This window comes from Mirounga leonina, unplaced genomic scaffold (genome assembly GCF_011800145.1).
Source record: "Mirounga leonina isolate KUSES-001 unplaced genomic scaffold, KU_Mleo_1.0 Mir_168, whole genome shotgun sequence".
NCBI classification, from domain to species: Eukaryota; Metazoa; Chordata; class Mammalia; order Carnivora; family Phocidae; genus Mirounga; species Mirounga leonina.
The window spans coordinates 47,603,187-47,614,309 of NW_023270426.1; the positions used below are offsets into that span (position 1 = coordinate 47,603,187).

At 42.1% G+C, this 11,123-nt stretch overlaps 1 protein-coding gene across 2 annotated transcripts in view; it reads left to right on the forward strand.

Annotated features, from left to right (window-relative positions):
• The window catches only part of SV2C (synaptic vesicle glycoprotein 2C), a 205,988-nt gene that overhangs the window by 98,437 nt on the left and 96,428 nt on the right, over positions 1-11,123 (forward strand). For both annotated transcript variants that reach the window (XM_035014673.1, XM_035014672.1), the window contains exon 4: positions 9,052-9,203. In XM_035014673.1, coding sequence (XP_034870564.1) covers positions 9,052-9,203 — 152 coding nt within the window. The remainder of the gene's footprint in view (positions 1-9,051; positions 9,204-11,123) is intronic.

Sequence of the window (11,123 nt, forward strand, 5' to 3'; positions counted from 1 at the left end):
GCTTCCTCCAGAGATATATTTTTTTCTACGTAGTTAAGAGCTCCCTCTATCCCCATCTGATTTGGGTTTTAAATTGAGTAAAACTAAATGACCAAGGAAATAAGGCTTCAGAATGTTGGGATTCTTTTGTTGCAGGCCTCTGGCGCTCAGACCCATCAACGCTCCATGCATTTCCCAGGAATGTTGCTCTTGCCATCTTTTCTACTTCAGAGGTTCTTCTCCCAGAGCCCTTAGCGCTCAGGGCCTCAGAGAGGCCCTTTCTAAGACTAGCCCTCCCTGCAAATACTTGCTTTTCATGTGTTTATTTCTCTTCTCCTCCGGACTGTAAATTCCAAGAGGCTGGGCTTGTCTGCTTAAGGCAAGGCAGGTTTGGTTACCCTCAAGGACACCAGTCCTGCCAGAAGTGAACCTATGGCTTTGGCTAGTTGATCATGGTGTTGTTGCCAGAAGTGAAATAGATGGGAAGTTTGCTGAAGTCTTACTTGATCTGTATTAGCAGAATTCTAGGTCAAGTGAATGAAAGTTTAACTTGAATCATAAAAAGTCATGAGGCTCAGGAGACAGTCATGGCCCATCAGTGAATTCCCAGACTCGAGCCAGTTTGCAGACCCAGAACTCCTCAAATGAAGGGGAGACTGGGTCCCTTGAGGAGGAACCCCAGGACACCACTGAAACTATATACCTTAATCTTTCACTCAGCCCTTCCCAAGGGACTTAGGGCCTTTTATTAGGGTAGCGATGCTGAGGGGAAAGAGATAATCAGACTTTGAGGGGCTCACCGGCTCTGAACTGACACTAATTCCAGGAGACCAGAAACGTCACTGAGATCCACCAGTCGGTGTAGGGGCTCATGGAGGTTGGGTGATAATGGAGTTGTAGCTCAGGCTACGTCTCAAAGGGGGTCCAGTGGGTCCCTGAATCCATCCTGTGGTTATTTCCCGGCTCCAGAATGCATGACTGGAATAGACATTGTTACGGATAGAATCTCCACGTTGGTACAGCTCCTGTTCACTAGTTCCACACACTGGGAGTTTCAGAGGAGGAAGAGAATTTCTGGGTCACAGGCAGAGCCTTCATTTTGCAGATTAAGGTGCAGTGATGGAACCAGGAAGACACAGCTAGGACTTAAGTCACAACTAAGTCCTTTTAAACTGGCAACTCTGTACTCAACTAAACTGCCTTCTGAATCCAAGATCAAGATGCCTTTGTGTCAGTTTTATTGCAAATGCCACAGGTTTCCAGCTGTTCTGTCTTATTTCGTGGCTGAAGCATCATTAGCAGCACTGTGTTAAATTCCTGTTTCTGCATATCAGGGAGACTGCGAAGGAGTTCTTCATTTAGCCTGAGGTCTACCTGGGTTTACGGTTTCATTGCCTCTAAATGTGCTTTCCTCTTAATTTCCCACACCAAGTCGTGAGTATATTTTGTTAGAAACATAAATATGTCCAGCTGCCGTATTCTGTGTGACTTTAAATATTTATTCAGTATGACGAATGATTTTCCAGCGAGGGACAACAGTGTGAGTGAGGAATAGGGCATCACGAATTATTATTCTCTCTCTCACTTTCCTAAGTGAATCTCACACCAGGGAACAGACACTTCCCTCTCCTCTTTTGTTACAGAAAATTAGAAAGATGGGAAATGGAGTTGACACCACTGATTCATTTTCATTTGCCCCAGAATTAAATTATTTGTTTCCAGTCACTGTTAATTATGGGAATGATAATGCTTCAGATGCTAGGCAATGTCAGAGTTGGGAGCTTCTCACTGAGGGCCTGGCACAGCTAAGCATAAAGGTCAGGAGAAAAATATAACAGCAACAGAAATTAAAATGAAATTTCTATGTATCTGTATGTCATCGGGAACAAAGAGTCATTTCTCCCTCTGCAAATGGAGCCTCACAAATGCATACTTCATAGCTATTTGCTATATCCCTCTGTGGTCATGGTTTCCTTAGGCCTGTGTTGTCCAACAGGCAGCATGCCCCTACCAAGTGCTTGAAATGTAGCCAGACTGACGTGAGCTGTAAATGCAAATCACATAGCACTGGTTTCGAAGACTTAGCACATACAGAAGAGTGCAGAATGCCTCACTGATAATTTATATATTGATTACATGTTAAAATGACAATATCTGAATATGTTGAGTTAAATGAATGTATATTAAAATTAACTTCACCTGATTTTTTTTTTGCTTTGTCTTAATATCTTTTCTAGAAAATTTAAAGTTAGACATGTGGCTCACGTGGTACTTCTTTTAGAAAGCACTGTCTTAGACAATGCCTTTTATGACAATTTCCCACAAAGAGTTTACCTTTTGGGCATACTTTATTTCCCAGTATGCCCTTCAGCACAGATGCCATTGATCCCAAGAGAGAAGTAACAGAACAAAAGATCTTCCAGACTTACAATTTATAATTGTGGAAAAATGAGCCATATGCATTTTTTAGAAAGGACTCTGTAAACTCCTTGAAGGCAGGAACTTGGGTTCTTCGTTCCTATACCTCCAGCAACTGTGATGTACCTTGCCCAGAGTTTGGCTGGAAGAGGTAGGGATGGGGGTTGATGGATGAATAGGTATATGGTGGGTGGATGAGAGGGTGAGTGGAGGCATGGATGAGTAGATACATACAGCAAGTGTCTGGAGAAGTCTACAGGTTTTTGTCATCATTTCTTACAGATCATCTTAGTGATCATCACTATCTTTATTCATGACCCCATTCCCCTGTGGGAATGGATTTTTCCAGCTCTCTCAAGAACTCGATTAATTTTTTTTCAAGACAGCGTTAGAATCCTCATCTATAGCTACACCCGTTCCCTGTGGCATTCTGTGCTGCTGTGGATACAACAGGTTTGGGTGCTTAGGGCACCAACCTGATTGCAAACAAGGGCTAGGGAAGCTGTTTTCTTGGAAACACAACTTATACCCAAATTGTATATTTACATCTCATTATTTTTGAAATAGTCGAGTTTCTACCAATTGTTCTATCCCTAGTTCATACAATATTGGAAAATAACAACTGCCCCTATCAAAGAATATGATTTTTTAATCTGTGACTTTGGACAGTGGGGAATTAAAGCTATCCAAAGGACACAACCTGTAGCACTGCCACTGGGTATAGGAGATTCCCATTCTCGATTTGATGATTGGTTTGGTTACCGGTAAGTGTTCTTCTCCTGTTTCTATCTTGAGTACTCATCATGAACAGGTACCTTCTATACAGCAATCTCATTTTCTGTGCCACCCCAGCCCATTCAGAGACTGTTAGATCTGTGTTCTTTTCTCTAAGCCTCTGTGATAGTCTATTTACTTTCATGAAAAGGAAGTCACTGAAAAGTCCTTCTTTGGGGCTGCTGCTTTAATTGTTTATTTCTGGGTCCAATTTAAAATATAGTGAATTGGTTCTGAATTGCTGTGCAATTTGCCTGGCAGTCGGTGTAGTTGATCTTCCTTTTTTCTTGATTCTGAGTGAGGATTAAAAGGATATTTTCATGCAATTTTTTTGTAATTGTGATTCCCAGTATAGACTACACCAGTGTTCTTTTTATAAACCCATAATACCCATCTTAAAATAAAAGCTGTCAGAGTCGGCTCTTGGTGGACTTTGCCCTCCGCCTATTGTCAGTATAGAACACGTGACTTTACAACGCATATTCAACTTCCTCCTTAATTCTGTCCTCCCATAATGCCCCATTTCCCAATGGAAATGGGAGATAGAAGATTGAGGTGAAAGACTGTTTGACAGTCACATGGTGAAGTAAGTTAGAATGAAAGTATTCTTTGTTACATGCTTGCTGGGGAATTTCGGCAGAACAGAATCACTCAGGAGAACCCCTCCTTGGGACGAGAAGTCATCAGACATTCCACAGTTTCTCCTCTAAACTCTCATAGTTTCTCCTCCCATTTTAAGTCCAACTACTCTTTTTATCCACAGCCTCCCTCTTTCACTGCAGAACCCTGAGCCCTTCCCTGTCTTTACTTCAATAGCCAGCGTAAGTCAGTATAATGAGGTACAGGGACAAACATAGTCCACCAGAGTTGCCATCTGCACCGGAGTAATGGGAGGTGTGGCAGTGAAATTTGCAGCCTTCCAACAGTCAGGCTTCCCAGTTTCTCAGTGAAGTTTGTGCAGACAGTAGTATTTGGCATTCTCTTTCATCCTGCTACGCTAAACGGACTTACATTTATGTGTCTCATGTTCCCAACAGAGAAGTTGTGTCTGTAAAGCTGTACCCTTTGCCTTACATAATATCCCACTTGTGAATTTGCCTTAGATTACTGAGGGAAATAAATATGTTTCGTGATATTCACCAGACACCTAGTATTGAGTCATATGTAGGCCTTTTGAGGTCGGGTGTGTGTGTGTGCGCGCGCACATGTGGGCGCATGTGCATGTAGAATGGGGTTGGAGAGTGGTCCCAACTTATTCTAGAATGTGTTTTAATACATTTTTAAAAATTTCTTTATATTTCTACAATTAAAGTTGTAAAAATGTAAACTTAAGCTTACTTAAGAATAACTCCAACTCTGAAATTCCAAATATCAGTGCTCTGTTTCAGTTGTATCGATTCAATTATTTTGAATTTGGCTAATCCTCCACCTCTATAGAGTGTGGATTTCAATTATTGTTCCCTCTATGCCTCCTTTTACTGAAGATAATTAATATTTGACCCTTTTTGACAGTTAGTAAAATAGACTTAATATCTGATCCTGAGAAAAATTCTTTACAAACCACCCTGATCTGATGGCTTCATTGTGTAAACATTCCATCAAAAATGAACTTGAGAAAATTTCAACAGTAGCTAACTGATCATTATATAATGAACAATAAAAAGGTCCCTGTGCTAACTGGATTTAGAGATATATTACATATCAGGTAATGTAAAAGATAACCATTTCATGCCTTATATTATGAATTTTTAGTATAAAACAAGGTATATTTCCATATTAAATCCCCATTACAAGAGTTTCTCAACCTCAGCACTATTAATATTTTCGGATGGATAATTCTTTATTGCAAGGAGCTGTCTTCTGTATTTTAGGACTTTTAGCAGCATCCTTGGCCTCTATTTATTATGCCAGTAACACCTCCTGGGTTGTGACAGCTAAAAATGTATCCAGCCATTGCCAAATGTCTGTTGGGAGGGGGAGAACACAATCAACTGTATTTAAGAACCACTGATACATGGGACTTCGAGAACTGCCATTCAAATATTTGTTATCTCTTCATGTATTCCCAGAAATTTTATCTTGATACAATAAAACAAATCAGGAAATGCATAGCCCCTCACACAAAATACTGAACTATTGATGTAGAACAATGAAAACTTTTCTTTTTTTTTTTTTACTTACAAAAATGGGGGGGGGCAGCTTTTTCCTATCTTCAATACTTAAAGTTTGAACAAAATCATATTGTGATGAAAACTTATGCTTTATCTCTTATCTGAATTTTTATTGTTGTTGGTAATTATAGCATTCTGCAGCAATTTTCTTTAAAGTACCAAGGTATTGGGGCACCTGGGTGGCTCAGTCGTTAAGCGTCTGCCTTCGGCTTGGGTCATGATCCCAGGGTCCTGGGATCGAGCCCCGCATCGGGCTCCCTGCCCAGCGGGGAGCCTGCTTCTCCCTCTCCCACTCCCCCTGCTTGTGTTCCCTCTCTCTCTGTGTCTCTCTCTGTCAAATAAATAAATAAAATCTTTAAAAAAATAATAATAAAGTACCAAGGTATTTTGGAAGTTCCTAGTGCCGAAGAGGGTTGCACAGTGTCTTATGCCCAGGGGTTCCAAGTAACTTTTTTCACCAGGGCACCTGGTCAAGAGGTGACCATGCAACTCAGACATAGACTGATTTCAGGAACTCTTTGGGGGGCTCTGTTGCTATCGGAACCTCCATTCCAGCACCCACAACTTCTCTCATAATTACATTGACCCAGAACATAAGATGTATGTTTCCATTCATGGGAGATCTTTACGTCCTCAGAACAAGTTACTCCAGTCCTTTTGGAGTGGCACCTCCATCAGCAGAGAAATCCAGCTCTTTTGAGGAGCACTGAGTGCATGTCCTGTGGGCCAGGTAATGGGGATTCGAAGATGAATGGGATATAGTCCTCACCCTCAAGGAGCCTTCAGTCTAGTGTAAACAATGTTTAAGATCTCTGCCGGTGTATGAAACACTAGTAATAGTTAACATTACAGCAGGCTGTAGTGTTTTTTTCTGCTTAAAGACTGTCACAGTAACACGAGGAGTAATGTTTTCCCTAAAATGGATGATCAGCCCACAGTGAGAAGTATGAATGCTTGCATTGTTTTGTAGGGCTCTGAATCTGAAGAACTTTGCAAAGGATTTCAATAGACTCCCTCACTCATTCTTCAGACTCATTTATCCATTGGTATTAGAGTTCTTTGCAATCTGCTTTGCAAACAGATATTGCGGGACATCCATGCAAAAATAACCACCTTGAAAAAGAGGCACTGAATCAGAACCAGCTGGATTTGCTTATATTCCCCTAAAAGTTGGTATTCTTTTTTTTTTTTAAGATTTTTTATTTATTTATTTGAGACAGAGAGAATGAGAGAGAGAGAGAGCACATGAGAGGGGGGAGGGTCAGAGGGAGAAGCAGGCACCCTGCCGAGCAGGGAGCCCGATGTGGGACTCGATCCAGGGACTCCAGGATCATGACCTGAGCCGAAAGCAGTCGCTTAACCAACTGAGCCACCCAGGCGCCCAAAAGTTGGTATTCTTTTACACAACAATAATTTGTGTAAAGCCAACAGGCAAGTCTACAGTCTTCCGCTTGCCACTTGAGCCACCCCAGAGTACATTTATCTCATTTCCCAGTGGCCTGGCATATCTTACATGCAATTGTGCCTTCATGAAGTGTGAGTGATAGCTCTTAACATAGGGAATGTCCAGAATCCTGATGAAACATTAATTGGGACGTGAAAAGTCCATAAAAACCAGGACTCTTTTTATGCATTGAGAAGTGAAGGCATAGATTAGGGACCTGGGACTTTATGATGCAGAAAAACGGATTCTTCACATCAAATGAAAAAAGCAGTAGCATTAAATGATTTATGACACAGCCATTTTATTTCCTATTAAAATTGTGTGTTGTAATGAAACCACTTTAAATCTGTTCAGAGCTTTGTGGAATTTTAAAATTCAGCCAGCTGTCCATGGTCTCTGGTCCTTGAGAAGCCAGGGAGAGAACTGTGGGAGCCTGATGTGGTGTGGGATAGAGCCAGCTCTGACGCCCACCACATGCATTTCTTTCTTGTGTGGGGGGGTCCACTTGATGACCTGGGACTGCTTGGCTACCCCTAGTGTGATGACGCCAAATCACCACGTGCTGTATCTGAGGTCATGTGGAGCTCAGGAATTTGGGGTAGAACTGCCACATTCATGGCCCAGAGGAGCAGATATAGATGCTTCAAGCTAGTCTTTTTTCAAGTCTTTGAATAGCAATTCCCACTAAGAAACATATTGCAATCCAATATACATTTATACACATATTTATTTGTTTATATATACATTTATATGTAGACACGTATATGCGTATATGTATGTACTTTCTACATTATAAATATGTTCGTCATGAAGACAAAAGTTTAATGAAATGTTGCTCATCCTTATTACTTGAGTTGTACGTAACCATTTTCATCTCTATTTCAATTTTTAAAATTCTGTTTATAGCTACTAAATTAATTTCATAGCCCACAGATTGAAAAGCATTGGCCTAAGTGATCTGCCCATATCTAGCAGTAGATAACCACCGTATCACTTTAAGCAGGGGCAAATGAATGAAGTGGTGCTGCTATATTTTGACCTACCATTTGATGCAGAATGACGTTATGAATCCCGTGATTCGATTGGTACATCTAGTTTGCTACAGATAAGGCCTCTCTTTAAATTTCCTTTGCTAAGGTCACTGCCAGTACTTCTTTATCACATCAAAGGCTCTGAGGAAATCCGTTATTGCTAACTGCATAAATACATGTTTTACTTCTTGACATGAAATGTCAATAGCAATTTACCTTACGGAAATCTGAACATAAAGGAGTCGGCACATATTTTTAAAACTGTATTGCTAAGTGTTTTCTCTGTACTTTGTTTGTGTATATTGTTGTACATCTTTCAAAAAATATTTAAGAACTCATATACTGTTTGGAATGTTGGTAAGTAATGTTTTCTCATTCTCTCTTACTTTCTGAGACAGGGTTTTTTAAAAATTGGGGGTCAAGACCTGTTTGAAATTTGGATGAGACCTAGGGCCCATCTGCCTAGAATGAACAGAATATTTATTCCGTAGACCCTCACTGGGGAACCCTTAACCTGAATGGAAGTCACTGTTCATGGCAACATCCCTTGTAGTTACCCTACTGGAAGGAAGCGCTGTACCCCGTTCTATTGGTGTGGAAACCAGCAGCACCTGATTGGATGCCACCAGTGCGCATACACAGGTACTGAGGTAGCAGTGAGATCTACTGGGCTGAGACCAGAGCAGCCCAGGAAGCAACCCCATTGGGCCTGTGTCCATCAGCACAACAGCCTGACGGGCTGCAGGACCAGCTGCTGCAGGGCAACAGGGAGTAAGTCCAGCTGCGGACAGCCTCCCAGCAAAGTCTGAAGCTCTTTCCAAAGTCACCATGTCGTGGGTAGGACATGTCCTAGTCTCTCTGTTTAAAAATGTGTTCATTAAAATATTTACTAGATTAGACCCAATAGTGTAATTTTTGCAAATATGTAGAACATGCAACCCTGAGTGGAAAGCCCCTCAGATTCTTAGGCAAGGTTAAGATCTCTAAACCCCATGACTAGGGCACCACTGCCACCTTTTGGTAACACCCCTTAATTGCAGGTTCTGGAGGGATAATAAACCTATATTAAGCGGATTATAATATTAAAGTTCTAAAATGATAGAAAATATACATCTCTGGATGCGCTGGGATAGAGAGAGAGCGTGTGTTGTTAGAGCTTGCTTTGGTTCTGCCCTTTGCAGCTCCCATAGCTGTCCTGGCTCTGATTTCAGATATTCTCTGTCCCTCTTGGCAGGATCGGAGGAGCCATTCCCACGGTGTTCTCTTACTTTGCTGAAGTGCTGGCCCGAGAGAAGCGGGGGGAGCATCTGAGCTGGCTCTGCATGTTCTGGATGGTTGGTGGCATCTACGCCTCTGCCATGGCCTGGGCCATCATCCCGTATTATGGTAAGAGGCTGGCCTGACGCGAGCCGGCAGCCATCTTATTTTACTTCAGCCTCCATTCTGTCCCTTTCCTGTCTTGTAAATGCTGGTTTGAGAATGACACTGGCGTGATCAAGTTTTTCCCTTTTGTAATATCTAGGATTTTCCCTCTAGTACAGAGAACCAGTGGTCCTGTAGGAATATTGTTGCCTTCTGCTGTTTTTCAAGTGATCACTTTCATTGGCTTTCTGTGTACTATCAACTCTGGGGTCCCCCCCCAAATGGACATGAGAGGAGACACAGGTCATAATCAGCATGTAAGGCAACAGGACTTACTGTTGTTTGGGGGACTGTCGTACACATCAGGCACACACAAGTGCCTTTATTCATCCCCTCTGGGTCCAGTCCAAAGCTCAACCCCCTGTCAGCCCCGCCTCTGCTGGCAGCTCAGAATCAGGATGAGAGCAGGAAGACTCCTGTCTTGTCATGGACCATCTGTTTGCGGAGCTTAAGAGGTGACTCGACTGTCCTTGCTGCCCGGATCCCTCCACAGTTTCTTCTAAGCACTTGCTGTTCCTGCCATCTCTGAACACTTAAAGGTCTCCTGTTTCTGGGCAGTAAGCATTGTCCTGCTTGGAAGCCAGAAACTTCCAGGTGCTTCACCCACAAACAGTGAAATGCAGGGAGAGGTTCACAGAATCCAGGAACCAAATTCAATATATAAGGCAAAGGGGAGGGGAGGTGTTCTGATTGTGTGTGTCTGTGTGAGAGAGAGAGAGAGAGAGAGCAAACATGTTAAAGTTTGCAAATTATCAATATTGTGTAAATTAAAACCACATGTGGACTTTAAAAACTCACTCTTTGTTCAACCTAAAATCTAATTGATCATTGGGTAAAAAATTAGATTTCAAAAATTCACTTTTGGATCATTTTCTTTTTTTCCTGCTTTTGTTTTATAACAGAGCGATTTTCACTATAAAACCTAGTTCTGTTAGGGAACAACAATGGGTAAATTTGATTCATTTATGAAATCAAAGACAAGATGTAGACTTTAGTATTCAAATGCGCTGTAGTTTGTTTTATCGTACTGAGTTACAAAATTCCTGTTTGTCACACTCTTTCTTTTAATAAACCTAAAAAGTTACATGCAAATCAAAATTGTATATAACAATAACAAGGAAGACATAAGGAATTGGTTACTTGGCCTAAAGAGAACTTTTCTTTGCCAAACACTTAAGTTGAGTGTGGCGTGCCAAGCTCAAGTGATGGGTTTTCCTTTTTTAAACTCTAGTCGGTTCAGGGCCAGAGATACCCTCACACAGGCAGTTACTCATGTCCACCCTAAGGCTTGTCTTCTCCCACCATCCAAAGAATTACAGGTGATTCTCCTTCTTTGTCCGGGCCCTGACAACCTCAGCCACCCTCAGAACTTGCTCTGTGTAGGCGGGCATCTAGCTGCTGCCCCACCTAGCTGGCTGTTTTGAATGGAAAAGCCACTCAGCTGCCATGTAAAGAATTGCTTCAGGGCGCCTGGGTGGCTCAGTCGGTGAAGCTTCTGCCTTTGGCTCAGGTCATGATCCCAGGGTCCTGGGATCGAGCCCTACATCAGAATCCTTGCTCAGCAGGGAGTCTGCTTCTTCCTCCTCCCCCTCTGTCCCTCCCCCTCTTCTCTCTCTCTCTCTGAAATAAATAAATAAAATCTTAAAAAAAAAAAAAAGAATTGCTTCTTTTTTTTTTTAAGATTTTTTTTTTTTTTTTAATTTGAGACAGAGAGAATGAGAGAGAGAGCACATGAGATGGGGGAGGGTCAGAGGGAGAAGCAGGCTCCCTGCCTAGCAGAGAGCCCGATGCGGGACTCGATCCAGGGACTCCAGGATCATGACCTGAGCCGAAGGCAGTCGCTTAACCAACTGAGCCACCCAGGCGCCCCCCCCCCCAAAAAAA